This window comes from Gobio gobio (assembly GCF_949357685.1).
Source record: "Gobio gobio genome assembly, chromosome: 19".
NCBI lineage: Eukaryota > Metazoa > Chordata > Actinopteri > Cypriniformes > Gobionidae > Gobio > Gobio gobio.
This window is the reverse complement of record NC_137112.1, coordinates 14,639,748-14,664,838: the sequence shown is the minus strand read 5'-3', so window position 1 is coordinate 14,664,838 and position 25,091 is coordinate 14,639,748. Positions and strand designations below refer to the sequence as shown.

At 39.9% G+C, this 25,091-nt stretch overlaps 1 protein-coding gene across 1 annotated transcript in view; it reads right to left on the bottom strand.

Annotated features, from left to right (window-relative positions):
- The window catches only part of iars1 (isoleucyl-tRNA synthetase 1), a 134,671-nt gene extending 110,522 nt beyond the window's left edge, over positions 1–24,149 (bottom strand). Inside the window, exons 1-10 of the mRNA XM_079844853.1 lie at positions 24,083–24,149; positions 19,789–19,912; positions 17,761–17,917; positions 16,642–16,761; positions 14,378–14,460; positions 11,318–11,435; positions 11,080–11,227; positions 6,021–6,108; positions 4,138–4,198; positions 3,751–3,846 (exon numbers count right to left, since the gene is read on the bottom strand). Coding sequence (XP_079700979.1) covers positions 3,751–3,846; positions 4,138–4,198; positions 6,021–6,108; positions 11,080–11,227; positions 11,318–11,435; positions 14,378–14,460; positions 16,642–16,761; positions 17,761–17,917; positions 19,789–19,907 — 990 coding nt within the window. The 5' untranslated portion in view covers positions 19,908–19,912; positions 24,083–24,149. The remainder of the gene's footprint in view (positions 1–3,750; positions 3,847–4,137; positions 4,199–6,020; positions 6,109–11,079; positions 11,228–11,317; positions 11,436–14,377; positions 14,461–16,641; positions 16,762–17,760; positions 17,918–19,788; positions 19,913–24,082) is intronic.
- Positions 24,150–25,091: the final 942 nt, after the last annotated feature.

The following is a 25,091-nucleotide window of genomic DNA, read 5'->3' as shown; positions in this document are numbered from 1 at the left end:
AACATTTAATTGTAGCTGAATACCATAGGCAAAAGATGCTAGCCTGTTGACTTTGTTCATGGTTTAAAAATACCATAGCAAAAAAAAAAAAAAAGCCTTATATAAATTTCAAGCATTATTAAAGCTACACTGTGTGATATTTTCCCCCATCTAGCAGTGAAAAGGTATATGACCATCCAGTAAATTTTAGTTTCTGTTCCTCTCAATTCCGATTTCGTTTTAACTCCTACGGTGGCCGATTTAGTCCAAGATTAACATGGCTTCCAGTTCGACCTCGTCCACATTTGACACGGTGCCATCGAGTGTTAAAACGCGAAAGACGAAACTTGAATTTACGGGTGTGTCCCCCTTTGGCTAATGTACTTTCAAGATGGAGGGGCAACATGGCGACCCGCATTCGAACCCCTTTCCCGTATGTATTTTCAATGGCAAATTATAAACTTACGAGAATACTTTATTACTTGAAAGAACTAAATATACATTAATGAGCACATATATTTTTGAAAGAACTAAGTGTTTTTAGCTAAGAATAAACTAAAAAAAGTTACACAGTGTAGCTTTAAAGACAAGTAAACACTCAGTAATTTAAAAAAAGAACAAATAAACAAATTAGCAATTGCACAAATAAATACAATTGAACAAAGATGATTGAAATAAACATTTTCAGGTAGGTACTGTAATCAAATGTAAAATAACACTGCACTTTATTGATCAATTATATAGCCTATATATTACAAAAATAGTTCAAAGTTATTCTGTCTACAACAGCAAGTGAATTTTCTCGTCTTTTGTTGTTTGATTAACATTATCATAGAAACGGCATCAAGAAAATCTGCCGTCAACGGCATAACAGACTGTGTTTTTTGACATTTTTGTGTGTATTTGTCCATTCGCGTGCTGTGCAAAAAGACGAGGAAGCCGTTCTGTGCGCACGTGTGTGTGTGTCTGCAGCATAGGAACGCACGTGTGTGCAGCGGTTAAAAATCACAATAAAATGCGCACACAGGAACCGATAAAGCGGAATCGGAATGCGCGTTTCTTATCGAATCACTGGTTCTGGGCAATTTGGAACCGGTTCTAAAATGGAACCGGTGCTCGATACCCATCCCTACTTTTGGGGTAGGGGCGTGTTTTTTTGGTGATTTGAAATATCAACATCGGTTACCAGAAAGCGCTTACCCCACCTTTGAAGGTTGCTCCGAATTCGACTGCAAGAAGAACTGCAGCGCGTCACAATAATGAACCAAAACTCAGCATATAGGCTACTTGCCTCACAGGCATGAAAAATAGGCCTATAGAAAGATTGAAATGTCTACTTTTAAACAAACTAAGTCGAAAACAAATACTTACATTATGCAATCCAAATTAAAGGTGCATTTCCCTCTATAAGCGCACAGGTTCCCTACTGCAGAGATGACGAGTCAGCATCGTCAAACTCATCTTTGCTGTCAACACGGACTCAGAAAGCACTAGTTTATTAATAAACAATTAAAATGTCTCCTTGCTATTTTTACATTCATAATCATTATGCTACTTTTGCCAGTGCTTTGCAGCAAGCTTTATGTGTAAGGCATATTTTTCGCCCCCCAGTACCGTATACGAGTCTTTGAGTCTGTAAAAAATGTCAACAAACTGAAAAAATAAAACCTACGGTTTTTCAGCGGTAATGTAAAAATACAATTGGTTTCGGAAAAAAAGTATTGTTCAGGAATTTGTATCGAAGTCAAGGTATCGGTATTGAAATTTTTTGAATGATACCCAGTCCTACTGAGAACGATGCGAGTGTTCACCCTTTCACTTTAATACCGTTAGAGGTTTGACCAGACCGCTAACCAACAGTAATAGTGCTTTACAGCACAGATGTTTAAGTGCAGTGTGTCCTTTACTGTATGTTCTGCTTGCTCTCCTATAATGAATCATTTCGGGTCTCTGAGCTCATGTGCATAACAGTAGCTCTTCCTGTAGGATTTTTCCATTTTTAGCATCATCCGTTTGTCCTTCTACCTTCAAGAGTTCTGCTGTCTCTGGCACAGATGATGACGCTGGTCTGCATCAAACATTCAGCACAGAGATGAGGACCAGGGTTCACTTCAGTCTCATCAGATGGAGTCGCGCTTGAGATGATCACAAGCCTTTGGGCCAAACGTGATATGAATTTCTCAGCAAAGGCTTCCTCCTGCCACTCTTTTTAATAAACGGCTTCAACTGTGCTTCAAGGTTTATTTAATGACCCTAACACTTTCTTCAACTGTCCTGACAGGATCCGTTCAAGAACATCTAGGATCTGCTTTTTGGTTTTCTAACAAATTAAAGTAAATTTAAATTAATGGATGATTTAAAAAAAAAAATTGTTGCGAATGCAGTGCGCTTGCAGAGACTCCACCTACTGAGACTCTGATTGGCTGTGATTTTGGATTGATTCGGTTGTGAGTGCAGTGCGCTTGCAGAGACTCCGCCTACACACTCTTCCGATTGGCTGTGATTTTAGATTGATTTGGTTGTGAGTGCAATGCGCTTGCAGAGACTCCGCCCACACGCTCTTCCGATTGGCTGTGATTTTAGATTGATTCGGTTGTGAGTGCAGTGCGCTTGCAGAGAGACTCCGCCCACATGCTCTTCTGATTGGCTGTGATTTTAGATTGATTCGGTTGTGAGTGCAATGCGCTTGCAGAGACTCCGCCCACACGCTCTTCCGATTGGCTGTGATTTTAGATTGATTCGGTTGTGAGTGCAGTGCGCTTGCAGAGAGACTCCGCCCACATGCACTTCCGATTGGCTGTGATTTTAGATTGATTCGGTTGTGAGTGCAGTGCGCTTGCAGAGAAACTCCGCCTACATGCACTTCCGATTGGCTGTGATTTTAGATTGATTCGGTTGTGAGTGCAGTGCGCTTGCAGAGAGACTCCACCTACTGAGACCCTGATTGGCTGTGATTTTAGATTGATTTGGTTGTGAGTGCAGTGCGCTTGCAGAGACTCCGCCCACACGCTCTTCCGATTGGCTGTGACTTTAGATGGATTCGGTTGTGAGTGCAGTGCGCTTGCAGAGAGACTACCCACATGCTCTTCCGATTGGCTGTGGTTTTATATTATTCGGTTGTGAGTGCAGTGCGCTTGCAGAGAGACTCCGCCCACATGCTCTTCCGATTGGCTGTGGTTTTATATTATTCGGTTGTGAGTGCAGTGCGCTTGCAGAGAAACTCTACCCACATGCTCTTCCGATTGGCTGTGATTTTAGATTGATTCGGTTGTGAGTGCAATGCGCTTGCAGAGAAACTCCGCCCACATGCACTTCCGATTGGCTGTGATTTTAGATTGATTCGGTTGTGAGTGCAGTGCGCTTGCAGAGAGACTACCCACATGCACTTCTGATTGGCTGTGATTTTAGATTGATTCGGTTGTGAGTGCAGTACGCTTGCAGAGAGACTCTACCCACATGCACTTCTGATTGGCTGTGATTTTAAATTGATTCGGTTGTGAGTGCAATGCGCTTGCAGAGAGACTCCGCCCACATGCTCTTCCGATTGGCTGTGATTTTAGATTGATTTGGTTGTGAGTGCAGTGCGCTTGCAGAGAGACTCTGCCCACATGCACTTCTGATCTTGTCATGTCTCATAGTCGTGTCGCGTCTGGTGTGAACAAACAAATTGCTTGATGCTGGAATCTTATCGCATTGCGTCTGGTTAGGACACAGTGATACCCACAATACCTAAAGCACACAATTTAATGCAAGTATGCAGATGTGACTTACAGCTCCAAAGTACGGGGCCTGATGGACAACTCCAGTACCGTCATCATCACGCACGTAGTTATCAACCACCACAGAGAACGCCCCACTCTCCTTACACTGAAATGAAAGACAAGCATTTGTCAAGATCTCATTTGACAGATGCAGAGCTTTAAACAGAAAGACTTGTCATTTCATCCTGACTTCACACACTCCCATGCATGGATTTAAACAGCAGAATTGAGCAGAAAAGAGCAAACAAACTTTATTATAATACTAACATGATACTGAAGTCTCAGTTTTTAAAGTGATTGTTCACCCATTCTGTCAACATTTCCTCAATCTATGTTCCCTTCAAAGAGACGCGAGCATGAAATGTTCAGTGCAGCGACACAGCATTACATGCCTTACCTTGATGAAGTACTCAAAAAGAGGCTTGTATTTTTTGCCCTTCAGGTTCTTGCCAGGAAATCTAGAAATCAAAAACACAGGTTATCAACACAGAACTACAACACCACAGCGGTTAGAGAATTACAGAAACAAAGCCATCGCAGCAAAACTCTCCTTGACCTTCGAATATGAACACTCAAGGGTCTTTGATTGATCAATACAGAAAAACAGGTGGGAATATAATTCAATCTGTTACACAAATTGAGCCACGGAACGTACATTAGATTGCCAAAAGTATAGGGACGCCCCTCCAAATCATTGAATTCAGGTCTCCCAACCACTTCCAAGGCCACAGGTGTATGAAATCAAGCACTTGGCATGCAGGCGCTTCTACAAACATTTGTGAAAGAATGGGTCGCTCTCAGGAGCTCAATGAATTCAAGTGTGGTACCTTGATAGGTTGTGGCACCTGTGTAATAAGTCCATTCGTGAAATTCTCTCACTACTAAATATTCCACCCTCAACTGTTAGTGGAATTACAACAAATTGGAAGCAATTGGGAACCATATCAACTCAGCCATGAAGTGGTAGGTCACGTAAAATCACAGAGCGGGGTCAGCGCATGCAGAAGTCGGCAACTTTCTGCAGAGTCAATAGCTACAGACCTCCAAACTTCATGTGGTCTTCAGATTAGCTCAAGAACAGTGCGTAGAGAGCTTCATGAAATGGGTTTCCATGGCCGAGCGGCTGCATCCAAGCTTTACATCACCAAGTGCAACGCAAAGCGTGGGATGCAGTGGTGTAAAGCACGCCGCCACTGTTCTCTGGAGTGACCAATCACACTTCTCTGTATGCCAATCCCATGGACGAGTCTGGGTTTGGCGGTTGACAGGAGAAGGGTACTTGCCCGACTGCATTGTGCCAAGTGTAAAGTTTGGTGGAGGGGGGTTATGGTGTGGGGTTGTTTTTCAGGGATTGGGCTTGGCCTCTTAGTTCCAGTGAAAGGAACTCTTAATGCTTCCGCATACTAAGACATTTTGGACAATTTCATGCTCCCAACTTTGTGGGAACAGTTTGGGGATGGCCCCTTCCTGTTCCAACATGACTGTGCACCATAAAGACATAAAGACATGGATGAACGAATAATATGTAATATAGTCCAAGAGTCTTTAATGACACGTTTATGTTGCTTTTTCATTCACTGTAATTGCATGGAAAAAAGTCTTCATAATTCCTCCTTTTGTGTTGAAAGAATGCAACGAAAACGTCATAGAGGTTTGGAACAACATGGCGGTGAGTCAATTAATTAATTAATTGTTTTTACACAAACATCAAGGAGTGCAGTGAAATTAACTCTACTCTTGCTTCTCATTCCAGTCACAGCATCACCTTCTGAAGAACATTAATCAAAAGCAGAGAGATATTAATCAATAATAGCAGTTCGGCTCAGGACTAATCCCACAATACCTCCGCTTACTGTTATCAGCCCACCACACCGCACACTGCTCAGAGAACGCACACACTCACAGGCACACACTCACAGAATCACACACACAGACTCACGCGCGCACACACACGCACTGCTCCGAGAACACACTCCCACTCACAGAATCACAGAGACACACAAACACACACACAAACAAAATCTCAAACACACACAAACCTCACACACTCTCTCTCACACACACATACACTCGTAGTGTGATATACTATGATTCAGTCTGGCCAAGAGATACACATCAGATTAACTGTCCTGAAATGAATCAGAAGTCATACAGACTTGCTACTGAAAGTTTGTGCAAAAGATGGCAGTGTCTGTAATCGCATACTCTCAGAGTACGCACTTCTTTTGAACAAGGATGTGAGGTCATCAAGTTGTTGAGAGTCAGTATTAATTAACTCACTTGTCCAGAATGGTGTATTCAGTGTCAGATTTGAAGAGAGCGACAAGTCTGGCCTCCATCATGATGTAAATCTTCTGTGAGGTGTTATCTGAGACACAGAACAGATCATGAGACACATTACAGAACACATCACAGTGATTAAATCATTGGTGAACAGGCAGTGGAAGCTCGCTGCGGGGTAGTGTGCCAGGTGGTCCGGGGTAAGATGTGCCAGCTGTGTCTTATATGCGTCACACAGATCAATCACAGTCATTGCAGCAGCATCTCAAACCACGAAACAGATTCAAAAAGGGAATCGAAGCGACCTGAAAAAAGGAGCCGCTCTGATACTACGACATACATACGGAGAGAGAAACAATGCGAGAGCATCAATAAAACATGGCACTTCCCCAGGGCAGGCTGGGAAATGATTGGGCAGAGATGTGGAGCACTGACACACAGACTCCTGACACATCATTGGTATTCAGCACGTCTCTCTCATGCAGCAGAAGCAGCGCTGCTGAACCCATGGGCTCACGGCGCCCCCTGTCAGCGGCTGCAGGACATCGCAGCCTCAACACAAACTAGGTCAGGATCTTTAGAGGAGATCCAAAGCCACGCTCACGCTAAAAAAAAGACCACAAAGAGCTATTTTTACAGACTACGCTCTTTATAAATGACCTGCTTTGAGGTTTCTCATCGACTGCAGCGATGCATCAGGTGAAGGAGGAGCGTGAGCCCGTTAGCACAGCTTCAACTTTTGACCAAATGTTACATCAAACACAATAAAGTGTTGGTGCTTTCCTTGCAGAAGTCAACTTCAGGATATCAACTCAATTTTTTACATAAATTTTCTATGTGGTTTGCCGTTTTTTCCAATCCGATTACAAAAATGTGGGATTTAATTTGTATGAAATGTGATCAAATATGAAAAGTTCATAAATAAGTGTTTTGGCGCACAGTCGAGTGGCGACATTTTTTTTCTAAAATTGGGTTTTATTCTGGCATGTTAAATTAGTGTTCGATGAAAGCACCAGTGAGTTCACTTGGATTTTTTTCCTCATAAGAGCGGAAAGAACTTAAAATGCTCTGTTGTTTGTGGTCATACAGATAAAAGACATCATTACGACAGTAAAGTGTCTGCTTTTATTTGTGTACACTCACAATAACAACTAAATATTGTGCTTTTGTAAAATAATAAGTTATTAGGTTAACGAAACCTATTATTTCTGTTTACTAATAGGACAATTATTAAGTTACTAAGTTAAGTTATTAAGCTAAGTTAATGAAACCTATTTTTTCTGTTTACGAATTAGGAAATTGAGTTAACTTATTAAGTTAAAGTAACCTATTATTTATGTTAGCTAATAAGAATTATTAGTAAACGATTCTCGCATGGTCAGTCATGTTGAAATGTGTGATTAGTATGTATGAAATATTGAAGTTTATCAATAAGTGTTTTGGCGCACCGGGTTGAGTGGCGCTACGCATTGTTTAATAGGAGATTTAATACTGTTTAATGCTTTGTGTTACCAATTAGCATTTTCTGAATTAGCAAGTTATAGCTAGCTAAATTTACACAACAGAAATATTTAAATGGAGTTTATATGATCCATTTAAGTTAAATGTATGAATTAACTTACTGTACAAAAATTTAAATCTGCCATTTCTTCTTTCTTCAATTGAGTTAAGAAATTCAAAGTTTATGTAATTGTAAATTACAAATTAAATCCCAATAAGTTGGTAAAAATTGCACAAAAATTGGAGATAATCAGTATACACAATCAAAAACAAAATGCTGGGTTGTTTCAACCCAAAAATTGGGTCAAATTATGACAAACTCAGCCATTGGGTTAAAAATGTTTTATTCAATTTTTAACCCAACAGTTGGGTTTATCCATATATGACCCAAAAAAATTGGTTTGAAGCAACCCAGCATTTTTTAAAGTGTAGATGTTCATAATGTGTATGCGCTAGGGATGCACAATACCATTTTTTCAGAACCGATCCGATCCCAAAAATTCTGAGTATCAGACGATACCTGTGCAGTTTTGTTTAAAAATTCAATGTAGTGTTTCTATACCTCAGTGTGTTGAAATGATAATCACTCGTTTGTGTATTAACCACAATCTACTAAATACAGAACTTCATTATTAAGAAAAAACACAAATTTAAAAAATATATAAATCACAATCTATGACAAAAATACTACTATAAACTAGATGGTGGATAAACTAGATTAGTGGATAATAGGGGTGTAACGGTACACGTATTCATACCGAACCGTTTTGGTACAAGGCTTTCAGTTCGGTGCACGTGTGCCATCTTTAACAGTTAACAGTAGCTTGTTTTAAATCCGGAACACACTTCCACACACTTCACGAACACACTTCCCACACAAACATATTAAATATTCAGTCCATTTTATCACGAAATTCAAATGAGAAATGCCATTTTGACGCTCTTTAATGTGGCATGACTGATCACTGATCACAGTTCAAGCGGCCAAATGCAATCATCTGTGAATGCAATCGATCATCTCTTCCTAAAGAATAAACATGAATGAACATCTGAAGGTATGTTGAGGATACATTACAACTTACTGTCACGAATCATATGTTGTGTAATCGCTCAGTGTTTCAACAGCGGAAAGACCTCAATAAAACTGCTTGTAAAGTAAACAATGTCATTTATCACATTTACCTCAGAAGTCATTCAGTGTACACAGAATTTTATTCACTAGAGAAATCAACTCTTTCACTAAATATATGGACTATATTAGCCTATATATTCATTATATTCTACTTAACCTGTTAATGATGTCTTGATTATTTCATGCATGTTTAAATAAATATGTCATGAAAATGACAGACACTGTGTATAAATGATTACATTTCAACAACGATATTAGCCTGTATATTCATTATATTCTACTTAACCTGTTAACCCTCTGGTGCTCTTCAGTCATTTCTGACCGGAAAAGTTTTGAAATGTTAAAAATCACAGCTTCATCGGAATATGAAATTTGGTGACTTTTCTTGGATTAGGTGTGTAAACACAAAAAAATTGGGGCCATGATTCGAGCAAGCTAATTGGTCGTTAAAAAAAAAGTAGCGTTCATTGTCTTCGGTCATAAATGACCGACCATAGGAAATGAATGGGAAATCAGCAAAAACAAAAACAAATTCACAGAATATTTGTATGTATAATTTACAAATCGGCCACAATGCTGAAAAAAAGTACACAGCAGTTAAGGGTGACATTCTGAAACATCAAGAGTGTGATATTGACATGTCCACTCACACACACACGCACACTTATACACACACACACACACCTATGAAAAGCTGACCCTATGGACCACATTTGGAATTTTTAAAAATCACAGCTTCATCAGAATGATTTGAAACTTGGTGACTTTTCTAGGATTCGGTATGTAAACACACCAAAAAAGGGCATGAGGGCTTGAGCATGCTAAGTGGTCGTAAAAAAAAATACTCCCACTTGTGCTCTTCGGTCAAAAATGACACCATAGGAAATGAATGGGAAATCTGCAAAAACACAAATTCACAGAATAAAATCTATATTTCTAACAAACAAAAAAATATCTAAAACTTTAAAATAATTAGTCTTTGAGATTTTTTAAATATATATTCAAACCCATCAACAAAAAAATCATTAAATGTGTTCAAAGCAGAACTAGGGAATTCTCCATAGAGACCTCTAGTGATTACACCCATGGTTTCATGATTTCTTAAAAAATTCCAAAAGAGGGTGCTAATCTGCCTTAAAAAATATATATTTTGAAGGCCTAGTCTCTATTTTAACCTGAAATACTGCAATAATTAAAAAAAAAATAGACCATAATTATTGCATAAATATTAAAAAATACCATCAAATAATCTCAAAATACAAAATTAAAAAAGAACAAATTTTATTGAAGAAAAATAATAATAATTTTTAGGTGTCCGGTCACTTGTGACTGGGAAGACAACCAATGCAACCCCTAAACGAAGAGCACCAGAGGGTTAATGATGTCTTGAATATTTCATGTATGTTTAAATAAATATGTCATGAAAATGACATATACTGTGTATAAATGACTATATTTCAACAAGGAATTGGAGAAAAAAACTATTTTATAATTAGATTTAGAAGTTATTGCCAAAACTGCCTTCTGTGAAGTTTACATGTTTGCGTCCTATGTTATTTGAGTGTTGATTATTATACCTAAAAATAAATAGTAACTGAATTTAGGCTAATAGTTTGGGCTCTGTTGTTAACTTTTAATATTAATGTGCAAGTAAGGGCTCCCTATGTAGTCGTAAAAAAAACCTATGTCAAAAGTTTACTTGATAAAGTTTTAAATATGGATATTTTCCTTACACAAACGCATCAATTCGCTTCAGAAGGCCTTTATTAACACCCCGGAGCCGCGTGAAGCAGTTATTTAACGGACAGATGCACTTTTTATGGACTTCAAAAACAGAGCAACTATAAATCCAATTCTAATGCTTGGATTAGCCTGGACTTGTGTAATATAACTCCGATTTTATTCGTCTGAAAGAAGAATGTCATATACACCTAGGATGACTTGAGGGTGAGTAAATTATGGGCTAATTTTCATTTTTGGGTGAACTATCCCTTTAATATAGTGCATGAAGCGTTGATGATGCTTTATAATGTTTTCGTGCCTTTTGTGGAGCACTGGGGCTTAGCAATAACAGAATATTAAACGCACAGAATCGGATTTGGATCTGTCCTGTCTGACCGATACCCGATCCGGCAAATAATGACGGTATCAGAGCCCATACTGATACGAAGTATCGGATTGGTGCATCCCTAGTATGAAACCTTCTCCATGAGGATCGCTCTACTTGAAGAATTCAAATTCAAATATAAAAATGGATGTTCCAATATTGTTACTTTAACAGCTGCATGAAATACCCACAGTGGTTCATGACTTATTTTCATGAACAGAAATTTTTCTCTCAAAAACTAATGATCATCCAGTTATTAATTTGTCAAAAAGTAGCAATAAAATAAGATTTGGTTCCATATAGCTACAAATGAACCATACCTTTGACCTTGACATAGCTGAAGTCGGGGTTGACACACAGGGCCAGGTTGCTGGGCAGGGTCCATGGTGTGGTGGTCCATGCGAGGAAACTCACCGCCTCATCCTCCAGAAGAGGGAAGGTCACGATCACAGACGGATCCTGCACATCCTGTTGAGCAAAGTCAAGCACTTTACACATCTGCACCAAAGATCAAGTGATGAAAATGTGAGAATGAGAGAAATCAAGCCTCATGTTGACCTTGTAATTCTGATTAGCCTCGAAGTTGGACAGTGGCGTGTTGCAGGCGGTGGAGAACGGCATGACCTTCACCCCGCGGTACACCAGACCCTTATCATACAGCTGCTTAAACACCCACCTGAAACACAACAACAACCATCACGTAACGTAACGCATGTCCAGCTGCTTGCTTCTGTCATTATATGTAATGAATGTAAAAGCTGAAAATGAAAAGTTGGCTTCTCATTAATAGATCAAGTGTCTTCTAAAAATACAATAAAAATGTTCAAAAATCCCCCAACCACCCAGTCAAATCTCACAAGTTCACAGACTGCCTGGCATATTTTACCGTTTTTGCTGTAGTCACTCGGACGGTAATTGTTTATCAGGTGGACATCTGTAAAAATATTTTTCTATGGCTCCTTAGTGATAAAACATGTTCAGATGATGATTTATTCACGTGGAGGAGCGAGATTTTTGATTGTGAAATGTGTTACTCACATAGTTAAGTTAAGTTAAGTCAATCTACAATCTATTATTTCTGTTTACTAATAAGAAATTAAGTTATTAAGTTAAGTTAAAGCAACCTATTATTTCTGTTTTTGCCAAAAGTATTGAGACACCCCACCAAATCATTGAATTCAGGTGTTCCAATCACTTCCATGGCCACAGGTGTATAAAATCAAGCACTAGGCATGCAGACACTTCTACAAACATTTGTGTAAAAATGGGTCGCTCTCAGGAACTCAGTGAATTCAAGCATGGTACCGTGATAAATTGCCACCTGTGCAATAAGTCCACAAAATATTCCACACTCAACTGTTAGTGGTATTATAACAAAGGGGAAGCAATTGGGAACAACAGCAACTCAGCCACGAAGTGGTAGGCCATGTAAAAAAAAAAGAAATTAAAAACAATGTTTAAATAAAAATCACAAAGCGGGGTCAGTGCATGCTCTCCAACTTTCTGCAGAGTCAAAAGCTACAGACCTCCAAACTTCGTGTGGCCTTCAGATTAGCTCAAGAACAGTGCGTAGAGAGCTTACTGGAATGGGTTTTCATGGCCGAGCAGCTCATCCAAGCCTTACATCACCAAGTGCAATGCATATCTTGAGATGCAGTGGTGTAAAGCACGCCGCCACTGGACTCTAGAGCAGTGGAGACGTGTTCTCTGGAGTGACCAATCACGCTTCTATGTCTGGCAATCCCATGAACGAGTCTGGGTTTGGCAGTTGCCAGGAGAACGGTACTTGCCTGACTGCATTATGCCAAGTGTAAAGTTTGGTGGAGGGGGTGGGGTGCATGGTCCAAAAGGGTTGTGCCTTGTCTCTTAATGAGTCACGGATGTGTTTTGGGTGTAATGTGCAATAAACCAATCAGTCTCATCTCCCATTCCCTTTAAAAGCCAGTTGCGCTCGCACCAAGGCGGATTCACTATTTACAAGGAGGAAAGACTGAACGCTCCAGAGATGAATCCTGCGTCGGGCTGAAACTAGCAAAAAACACTTGCGTCGCCGACGCCTGCCGTTCCATTGTGCCGGGTGTATGATAGGGCCCACTGTGTTCCCAGATGAATGTTATAAGCAACCCAAACTCACAGTATATTCAGAGATGGAGTTTGAGAAACTACATGCATGCAATTTATAACCCACTATAAGACGCACGTAACCTACACGCATGTAAATAATAAGTGCATTTTAAACCCCAGGGCATATATTTATTCAACTGAATCGCTGCCTTTGTGAATTCACAGTAGCACTATTCTGTAGAATGGTTTTAAAATGGTTTTAATTAGTGCTGTCAACGTTAATGCGTTAACGCATATGAGTAATTAAAAGTCCTTGACGCGTTAAAATAATTTAACGCAATTAACGCAAATAATTTACACAAGCACGTGAAACTGCGTCATTAACGTCATTTTTGTCACACAGTTAGATGATCTTAGAAGTCAGGAGTTTATCACAATCACACTGAGCATCTACAGCACCTGTAACCCTGGGAGGAGGACATTTCCATTCTAACTCTTTAACCCGATTCTGCTTCTCTGTTTGTGATCAGGCCATTTAAATCCGTTAAACTCTGGGAAAGTGTTCAGTGATCCAGTAATTTAATTCATTCAAACAGTACTCATGTAAAGAAGGCCAGGCTGATCACATCAGACATATCAGAGAGAATAGAGACTCACATTGCGTTTTTACTGCATGGTTCGTTCCAGTGTGCGCTTTGCTTTAAAACACGAGCTGTCGTATTCTGCGATTGCTTCCGAAGAGCGCAATTTTGGTGACGTACCGGAGTCGTACAGTAAGCGTGTGAGTGTCTGATGCACAAACAATAATCCGTGTGTGCGCGCTCATGATCACTGATCGCACGCGGCATTCATGTACAGACACATTTCAGTACATTCACGTTGTTTCCACACACACTCGGGAAGGATAATGTTTGATTTGTCATATGTACTAGAGGATGCATACGAACCCGATGGGACCCGTCGGTAACCGACGGACAGATACAGTGGGGCAAAAAAGTATTAAGTCAGTTGGAGCTTGAAGCTTGCAGAAAATACAGTTTTGTGAGAATCACCCTTCAATCTGATTGTTTACTTTGGATATAGCAAATTATGACAAAATGTATGTGTTTAATAAGATAAATGGCATATGCTTAATTTCACGTTAAAGGTGCGAAAAAAAATTATTTATTGACAGCCCTAGTTTTAATATATCGTGCAGCCGTGGAATACGCCACTTCCGGTATTTTAGCGGTTACTCGACAAAAGTAAAAATAAAAAAAAATTACACGAAGAATCGTTACAGCCGCAGTTGATATAGTCAAAGTTTTAATTTAAAGACATTGGTGCATCTTATCATCGTCTTGCCTTAGTCATGGAAAAAAAGGTTGTTGATGAACATTTTATCATCATAGTTTTCATTAAAGAAATGATCCAAATCTCCAAAATTGCCAAAACAGTGGGTCAATTGCAGTGGGTAAAGTCACAGACTAGTTGTAAATGTTGAATTGACCTTACATTCCCATGGGAAACAATCAGCGTCCGAACAGGGCTATATAGTGCTGGCGGGAATCTTACCACACGGTCTCCATGAACCAGGGGTACAGGGTCTTGTAGTCGTTCTTGAAGTCAATCCAGCGGCCCATTCGTCTCACGGATCTCTGGGGAGTCATAATCATATCAAAAACAAATCATATAGTCGTAATGATGAAGGAATAGGTTACTTCAAAAATCAATGTCCTGTCACAAGCAGCTCTTGAGTACAAAAGAAACAATGACAGTAGCCCATATTCCTAGTTTTCTGAAGATGTTTTATATATATATATATATAGCCTCTCCAATCAAATGTCACATGTTTGACATGACAACTGATTAAAATACACTTGAGGACCAATAACTCACTGGAGAACTGTTTTCTGAAACCGTAGTAACTTTGTTGCACATATGTTGTTCAATTTACGTCTGTTCAACAATATTGAACTGTCATTAATAATGTCATGCAGGTGGTGGAGTAATAATTGGTCGGGCCGATATTTCCCGCCACTATCCTCGGGATGGGCCCTTGATCAAGCATTTGTGTTTTTTTAATCATTACTTTATTAGCCTAATTGACCTATCGGTAAGCCCCTCCCCTCGAACGCAGATGAGCCAATGGCAGTTGAATATCAGTTGCGCTGGGACCGGAACTCGGACATCTTTAGGTTTCAGCGCCATAGAGAAACATTGGAAAACCCGAAGCTCTCATCGGTATATGGTGTTTATGCTACAAAAATGGTAAAACGAAGTGCCCGAGGTACTGTAACACTGATTCCAGGTATCCTGAGAGGATTTTCTGCTTGTCATACTCTCATTAAGTTACGTTTAAGTTAGTGACATACAAACCGAAATAACTAAGTGTTCTCATGTCATGTAACGTAAACAGTGAAGGTCAAAGACAGATAAACAAAGGTCTACATTTCAGTGCATCTCTCCATATTAAGATGGCTAAATGTGCATTAATTTAATCTTACTCTGCGGTACATGAACAGTGTTGATCCTGGATGTTGTCATCTGCATTCGTGACGACCATAACGTGAGGCTTCTCCAGTTTGCATTGTGATCTGTAAACTCTCGTCTCCAAATTAATCTCCCACCATATTTATTTTAAAATCTTTTAAATATCGCTCCATGGCATATTTTAATGGATAGTTCACCCAAAAATGAAAATTCTGTCATCATTTACTCACCCTCAAGTTGTTCCAAACCTGTATGAGTTTCTTTGTTCTGCTGAACACAAAAGAAGATACTTTGAAGAATGTTTCTTACAAAGCAGAGAGAGCAACCATATTTTTTTCCCTACTATGGTAGTCAATGGTAGCTCTATCTGCTTGGTTACAAACATTCTTCATAATAACTTCCTTTGTGTTCAGCAGAACAAAGAAATGTATACGGGTTTGGAACATCATGAGGGTGAGTAAACGATGACAGAATTTTCATTTTTGGGTGAACTATTCCTTTAAGTCCCACTTGAATGCTCCTCGACGAGGTATAATTAATATAATATTATATAACATGATAATCCTTCTGTGTCACACTTTATTGGGATTTATCTTCTAATTTGTTTGTTTTTTGTTTTTTTAAATGTATTTCTGTAAGTTTAGATAATGTTTAAGGTCTGCATTATCTGGCTTCTATTTTGATGGGTATTATAGTCTACGGAGCAATGCGGGTAGTGAAAGGGAGAGCTCGCACTCGCAGTTTATCGGAGTTGTTTTCAGATAAGTTTACAGTTTATTAGCACCCCTGAAAAGGCATAAGGTCTGTATAGGTTTGTTTTTGTATAAATAAACTTCATAAACCATTAGTAAAGTTTGGCCATCAATCGGACGGAGTACAGTACATTCTGTGTCCAAAAACATCTTGGGATAAGGTTTTCACACTGACAGCAGTCATTGTAAGACAGTTAGCAACTCTGTTTGCTTGTCCGAGTTAGCAACAGTAACTAAGGGGGATGGGGCTTACCGATAAGTCAATTGGGTGGGGAGAAAGCTATGCCATAATCAGAAATATTATATATATATATTTTTAGCAAAGTAGGCCTAAGTAACAAATGTGTACAAAGTTACGCTTCTTCATTCGGATCCATTTGCCATCCATTCCATTCTGAATAAACAAACTCCTTGTCGCATTATTCATTAAAGGGATAGTTCACCCTGAAATGAAAATGAAGCTATATTTTACTCACCCTGCTGTTGTTCCAAGGCCCTATGTCTTTCTATCTTTTTAATTGCACTAAATGAATGTTATACAGACCCATCTGTTGAGTCAAAGGTCCATATTCACACACACGCACACGCTCGTACCTCCCACTCATTAGCATATCTCATGACGATGCTCCTGCACTGCTTGTTGTACTCCGCTATCCCCATCTTTGCCACATCCTCAGGTCCTTTGATATCCAGGGTTTTATCAATTTCATATTCCTGAAAAACATCAACAATGACAGAGAAATCAAAGGAAGGAAACGCACCACACCATCAGTCTGATGTCATTTGTCATCAATCAGTGCTTCTGTTCCAATCATCAGCACGTGCGCTTTCATGCCACACAAACACTGATGTTTGAAGATGGTTTTGTGAATTGTGCTGGTGTAAATGTCCTCATGGTGACATTACAAGCTGTCTTGACACTGAGTATTAGTTCAATATTATAAACATGTTAAAAGTGCAGAGACTCCGCCCACACACTCTTCTGATTGGCTGTGATTTTTGATTGATTTAGTTGTGAGTGTGCTTCCAGAGAGACTACGCCCACATGCTCTTCTGATTGGTTGTGATTTTTGATATGTTGTGAGTGCAGTGTGCTTGCATAGACTGCCTAGATAAATCTAAATCCAAATCATTTTTGAGAAACACCTGAAAACACTGCAAGCGTCACACATGCTTCAGTGTGTGTGTGTGATGAAACATTCATTCACACAGAACAAGCATGATTCATATTTAAAATGTCTTTTTGCAGTTTAATATTCACAGACGCTTGTCTATAACTTTCGTTTAAGTTTACTGACCTACTTATTTATTCATCCAAAATTTGACAAATCCTGTGACATCCTGCAATTCCGTTGCATTGTGGAAATCATAGGGCCCTACAATAATATGGAGGGCCGATCCATCTTGCCTCCCTATTTCTAACTACTGTCTAAACTGGTTCCATATTGTTGAGGCCTGTTATTACCAAGCAAGATATTTTGGTCATGGTATATGTTTGTTAGCATGACTGGAATACATAAAGCACCATGGTATTACATTACGGTAAATTTTTTTATCATCTTTTTTTCAGTTTCTTTCATTCAAGTTCAGAAGTTCAAATTTCTTTTTGTCTGAAAACGACTGTAAGCACAGCGTGACCGCATTATAAGAGTTTGAGATGTTGAGAGTTTGGACTGAAACGAGCCAGTGTGAGTGATGGTGAGTGATTCTCACCACAGGCAGGCCGTGACAGTCCCAGCCGAAGCGCCGGTCCACGTGGAAGCCGTTCTGATGGGCAAACCTGGTCACAATGTCCTTGATGGTTCCAGCCAGGATGTGGCCGTAGTGAGGCAGACCGGTGGCAAAGGGCGGCCCGTCATAGAACGTGTACCTGAAAAACAAATCAATGAGAGTAATCTTTAGGGTAATGGTCCTCCACACACTGCGTCACGACACACAACTCAATAGTGAACGATCGCAAAAATTCACTGGTCAAAGACTTTGATTCTGAGCTTAGTTTTTTACAGCAGATGGCGCTCTGAGCTAGTTTTTAACCGCATGCTCAAAAAGGCCAGTCTGAGAATGTACTTGTGCAAGATTAATGTAAACAGCCCAGAGTCCATTGCAAACACCTTTGTAATTCACTTCAACCTTTTTGAAGTTTATGAATGATTATTTTTTAGAAAGTTCATGTAGTGTGTGTATGGTCTTTTTGTACTTTCTCGCAGTTCAAGATGCTTACGCCACATCTGACGAGCATACCTGGTAGCGCAAGCATTTTGAACTGCAGAGGCACTTTCAACACTTTTTCCATAAATTGAATACGGAAGGCGATCGGCCGAAACTTTACTTTATCGATTCACTTCAGAAGGCCTTTATTAACCCCCCAGACCCGTGTGGAGCACGTTATTTGACGAACAGATGCACTTTTTATGGCCTTCATAAAACAGAGCAACTATTACTGCTCTTATAAAGCTTGGATTAGCCAGGACTTTTTTAATAGAACTCAGAATTTAATCGTCTGAAAGAAGAATGTCACATACACCTAGGATGACTTGAGGGTAGGGATCGACCGATATGGATTTTTTAGTGCCGATACCGTTACCGATTTTTTTTTCATCAGCCTTAGCCGATGACCGATACGAGCTGCCGATTTTCTTGAGCCGATATTTGGAGCCGATACTGCTTTTGCTCCCTCAATTTACATCATAAAAATGACACAATGATCAGGATGATAACCATTTAAAAATTGAAAAAAGGAACATTTATTGAACTAAAAAAAAACAATATTTAACAAATAGTAAAAACAGGTGAGGTAGAACAAGAAAAAAAAGAGTTCAGTGGTGAAACTAAATTCTGAAAATAAATATTTAAGCATAAATAAAATAATTACATTATTGCACACAGTATCAACAAGCAAGCAGCATAATAAAGTGCACACTGACTGTACTATACTTAAAACTTTTATACTTTTAAAATTATTTACAACCTAGTCATTTAATGCTTAGGTGCACTTAACTTAATCGCTTGAAAAAAATATCGGCGAATGCAGCAGCCTTGTATCGGCCGATGCATGTAAAAAGCGCAAATATCGGTCTAACACTACTTGAGGGCGAGTAAATCATGGGCTAATTTTCATCTTTAGGTGAACTATCCCTTTTAAACTGTTTGAATGCACTCCGCTTCGCCTCCGGCAGTTCTTTGCCTCCATGTCAAGCATTAAAATCACCTAAATCGCAGCTAGCCGTTACAAATATAAACAGAGGCATGTATTATTAAAAGCATTGTTAAAAACGCACACTTTGGGGTAAGATGTGTCAGCGACTCAGCTAATAGTGCCAGTGAACTTTGCCTCCAAGTGCAGGAAACAATATTACAATTATATTCTGATATTAAACCTGTTCCAGGCTTCTTTGTGAAGATGTAAATGGTGTGACGCTGAAGTACATAGTTCACAAACAACCCAACGCCTCAACTTAACCCAATATAAGATACTCAGTTGATAGCAGACATCCTCTTCCTGTCTAGATGATTCAAGCAGCAAAGCTTACCCCACTCTCCCTTATTCACTACACAAACCCTGATTGTGAGCACCGTGATGGAACAGTGACCTAGGGCCGTCGCTAGAGGGGAGAAAGATGGCGGCAATTTCCCAGGGCTCCCGGATTTCGGGAAGTCCCCGCGGTTTCACCGGGCCCCCGGATCCACTAGCTCCGGCCCTGCCAGTGCCTGTGCGTGAGCTCCAGTGGACGGCAGACTCACCTGGGCCGGTTCTTGGACTGCTTCAGACACTCCTGGAAACAGTCCTTCTGCTCCCACAGCTGCAGGATTCGCTCCTCCTCCGAGGGGAAGTGGATGGATTCTGGCACTGCTTCCACCATTCTGACTAGAGAACACAACAAACACCATCCATTAGTCACACACACACTTCATCAAATTCATTCCAAGCTCCCTAGAAGCGAGTTTCAGATTAAACTTCTTTATTTCCAGCAAAACATTTAAAGTCACCATGATATTAAAATGTACACTTCTTGTTTGTTGTATTATAAATGATTTATCGTGACTTCCCCTTCCTCTTGCAGCATCATCTCTTCTCTGATGACGAGGGTGGGGCAACCTGACACTCATGTGAGATCCACCAATAGCAAACCACAACCATCCAATCAATTTCCCACAGACAAAATCAAGCCCCGCCCTACGTTTGTTCTTGTTTGAAAAGCGTTTCACTCTGATATACCAGTGCAACTTCCCTTTCATGCTGACTTTATGATTACATTATTTTGTTATGATTATCAGTGAACAACTTCAGTTTCGGTCTGCACCTCACACAAAGCATCACATGAACCTCTGTTAAGACGCATTCATGGTACATTTACATTCCTCGCTCACTGTGGTTTCACTGAAAAGAAAAAGTCACAGGAACGTGGGTGAAACTTTCTTAATAATTTAAAAAAAATTCATAGTTGTAGTGTTTTCTTTATGAGTGTTTTTTTATTATTATTAAATAATAACTTTTTAATAGCTACAGTGAGTGAACAAGCCTTGCATCAAATGATTTAAATTCCAAGTCCAAGCTGGTTTAAGATGGTCTTTAGCTGATTCATGCTGGTTTAAGATGGTCTTTGGCTGGTCCAAGCTGGTTTAAGATGTTCTTTAAATGGTCCAAGCTGGTCATTAGCTGGCCCAAGCTGGTTAAAGATGGTCTTTATTTAGCTGGCCCAAGCTGGTCTTTAGCTGGTCCAAGCTGGTTTCAAATGTTCATTAGCTGGCCCAAGCTGGTTTAAGATAGTCCAAGCTGGTTTAAGAATGTTCATTAGATGGCCCAAGCTGAAGTAAGCTGGTCTTTAGCTGGTCCAAGCTGGTCTTTAGCTGGTCCAAGATGGTTTAAAATGTTCATTAGCTGACCCAAGCTGGTTTAAGCTGGTCCAAGCTGGTTTAAAATGTTCATTAGATGGCCCAAGCTGCTTTAAGATGGTCTTCTTTAGCTGGCCCAAGCTGGTTAAAGATGGTCTTTAACTGGTCCAAGCTGGTTTAAGATGGTCTAAGCAGGTCTTTAGCTGGCCCAAGATGGTCAAGATGGTCTTTAGCTGGCCCAAGCTGGTCTTTAGCTGGTCCAAGCTGGTTTAAAATGTTCATTAGCTGGCCCAAGCTGGTTTAAGATGGTCCAAGCTGGTTTAAAAATGTTCATTAGATGGCCCAAGCTGGTCTTTAGCTGGCCCAAACTGGTTTAAAATGTTCATTAGCTGGCCCAAGCTGGTTTAAGATGGTCATTAGCTGGCCCAGGCTGGTTTAAAATGGTCTTTAACTGCTCCAAGCTGGTTTAAGATGGTCTAAGCAGGTCTTTAGCTGGCCCAGGTTGGTCAAGATGGTCTTTAGCTGGCCCAAGCTGGTCTTTAGCTGGTCCAAGCTGGTTTAAAATGTTCATTAGGTGGCCCAAGCTGGTTTAAGATGGTCCAAGCTGGTTTAAAAATGTTCATTAGATGGCCCAAGCTGGTCTTTAAATGGCCAAAACTGATTTAAAATGTTCATTAGCTGGCCCAAGCTGGTTTAAGATGGTCATTAGCTGGCCCAGGCTGGTTTAAAATGGTTTTTAACTGGCCCAAACTGGAGTTAGCTGGTCTTTAGCTGGCCCAAGATGGTTTAAAATGGTCTTTAGCTGGCCCAAGCTGTGTTAAGATGGTCTTTAGGTAGTCCAAGCTGGTTAAAGATGGTCTGTAGCTGGTCTAAGCTGGTTTACGATGGTCTTTAGTTGGCCCAAGATGTTCTTGAATCTTTAGCTACTCCAAGCTGGTTTAAGATGGTCTTTAGCTGGCCCAAGCTGTTCCTTAGATACTCCAAGCTGGTTTAAGATGGTCTTTAGCTGGCCCAAACTGGTTTAAGATGGTCTTTAGCTAGTCCAAGCTAGTTAAAGATGGTCTTCTTTAGATGGCCCAAGCTTTTCTTTAGCTACTCCAAGTTGGTTTAAGCTAGTCATTAGCTGATCCAAGCTAGTCTTTAACTAGGACCAGCTGATACGTCAGCTTTGTGAAATGGCATGTGGCAATGACAATGACAGGTGTGTCCTGTTGTCATGATCTATTGTATACAATACTGACAATATAAACAAGAATAAGGGTAAAGAAGGTAGCTAATTCAGAGCCTTTAAAGGTCATGCTTCAACTTCAGTTTCGGTCTGCACCTCACACAAAGCATCACATGAACCTCTGTTAAGACGCATTCATGGTACATTTACATTCCTCGCTCACTGTGGTTTCACTGAAAAGAAAAAGTCACAGGAACATGGGTAAAATTTTCTTAATAATTAAAAAAAAATTCAAAGTTATAGTGATTTCTTTATGAGTGGTTTTTTTTATTATTATTAAATAATAACTTTTTAATAGCTACAGTGAGTGAACAAGCCTTGCATCAAATGATTTAAATTCCAAGTCCAAGCTGGTTTAAGATGGTCTTTAGCTGATTCATGCTGGTTTAAGATGGTCTTTGGCTGGTCCAAGCTGGTTTAAGATGTTCTTTAAATGGTCCAAGCTGGTCATTAGCTGGCCCAAGCTGGTTAAAGATGGTCTTTAACTGGTCCAAGCTGGTTTAAGATGGTCTAAGCTGGTCTTTAGCTGGCCCAGGATGGTCAAGATGGTCTGTAGCTGGCCCAAGCTGGTTTAAGATGGTCCAAGCTGGTTTAAAAATGTTCATTAGATGGCCCAAGCTGGTCTTTAGCTGGCCCAAACTGGTTTAAAATGTTCATTAGCTGGCCCAAGCTGGTTTAAGATGGCCATTTGCTGGCCCGGGCTGGTTTAAAATGGTCTTTAACTGGCCCAAGCTGAAGTAAGCTGGTCTTTAGCTGGTCCAAGCAGGTCTTTAGCTGGTCCAAGCTGGTTTAAAATGTTCATTAGATGGCCCAAGCTGCTTTAAGCTGGTCTTCTTTAGCTGGCCCAAACTGGTTTAAAATGTTCATTAGCTGGCCCAAGATGGTTTAAAATGGTCTTTAGCTGGCCCATGATGTGTTAAGATGGTCTTTAGGTAGTCCAAGCTGGTTTAAGATGGTCTAAGCTGGTTTACGATGGTCTTTAGTTGGCCCAAGATGTTCTTTATCTACTCCAAGCTGGTTTAAGATGGTCTTTAGCTGGCCCAAGCTGTTCCTTAGATACTCCAAGCTGGTTTAAGATGGTCTTTAGCTGGCCCAAGCTGTTCCTTAGATACTCCAAGCTGGTTTAAGATGGTCTTTAGCTGGCCCAAGCTGTTCCTTAGATACTCCAAGCTGGTTTAAGATGGTCTTTAGCTAGTCCAAGCTAGTTAAAGATGGTCTTCTTTAGATGGCCCAAGCTTTTCTTTAGCTACTCCAAGTTGGTTTAAGCTAGTCATTAGCTGGTCCAAGCTAGTCTTTAACTAGGACCAGCTGATACGTCAGCTTTGTGAAATGGCATGTGGCAATGACAGGTGTGTCCTGTTGTCATGATCTATTGTATACAATACTGACAATATAAACAAGAATAAGGGTAAAGAAACATAATATAAAATATACCAAATATTATAAATTAGGCTACATGTTACTAACCCACAAAAAAAAGGGCCACATGTAATTTAAAATACAATCTGGTTAAATAAAAATAGGAAGATTTTAAAAACAATAGGTAATTCAGAGCCTTTAAAGGTCATGCTTTGAGCTGGTCTAGCTGGGAAGGGTTTCTTAATTTCAGTTTCATTTTTCTAACCTGCTATCTGTATAACAACAACACAAAAAACAGAATTAATGCAAAACAGACAGTTTACATTAACAGTTCATAAACATTTAAATCACTAAACCAAAAACATTGTTGTAACATTAAGACTGCTTATACTCTCTTAAAAAGTGTTTGTTATTAACGGATACAAAGCACTTTATGGAGATGATGATGAAGTTGTTTCGAAGTGTAAATAAATACAGCAGCTCGTGCGCGCGCGCTCGTCTCTACAGTCATAGTTCGCGTAATAGTTCGAGTTATGATCGCGTTTCTCTATAATGTGATCCATAAACAAGGAGCTGTGAGTTTTGAACGAAGATGAAGTGTCAGATGAGACTTACATGTGGTCCCTCAGCCGGTGAGCAGAGACAGCGGAAATGATGCAACTGAGCGAAAGCCTGAGCGGTGTTACAGTATACTCGGTTACTGAGCTCTTTGGTTCCACCCACTGGTGGCACAGCATAAATATTTATGAGTTCCCTCAGTTGTGGGCGTGTCCTTGAGACAACACATACACGGGTTTCCTGTTTACAAACATTACAGGGTGCGTGCGCATCCTGGAGGCAGAAAGACAGATCGCTGGTCCGCTACTGCAACAACATTGAAGCTTTCCTTATTGTTTGTATATAACTGCTGACTCAATAAAACGTGATTTTAGTTGGATCTGTTTGTCTGTCTTTAATTTTGCAGTGTTTCTGTGATACATGTATGAATGATCATGTTAGGTAATACTTTTTTGGCAAACGCATGCTTCCCCCTAGGTATGTTAAACATCAGGCACCCAGCACTGGCTCTGTTGGTACAATTAAACACGCAGCAACTCCTTGGCATTTTGACTTACAGACACGCCGCTACTAACCTACAACACGAGAGGTTTCTTCTTTCTGCCTCTCGGGTGCGTGCGCAAGCAGTGATGACGTCGCCGAGAAATCCATGTATACTATGAAGGTATTTTTGGTGCAAAACAACTGAACACGCGTGCGAGTGGAATTTGTATCTATAGATCATATCCACATATGTGTATCAATACATTTGAAGTCACAGAGAAAAATATTTTAGGAGTTGTAAACTTGTAGATTTTTTTTCTCACCTACAAACACAACACAACAGTTACACCTTCACACATTCTTCACTGCAGGTGCACAAATCCTATTCTACGAATCACACATGAAAAAACTCATACGCTCACATTTTTGCTACAGTTGCTGCAGTGAATATGGTGCAAAACGCATTCACACACCTGTATCAAAAATGTGAAGTCACAGACGAATTTTGCACATCCGCAAATTAATATGGTGTGTTTAAAAGAGCTCTTCTGATTGGCTGAAATTCTCTGCTCTCTGAACCGCA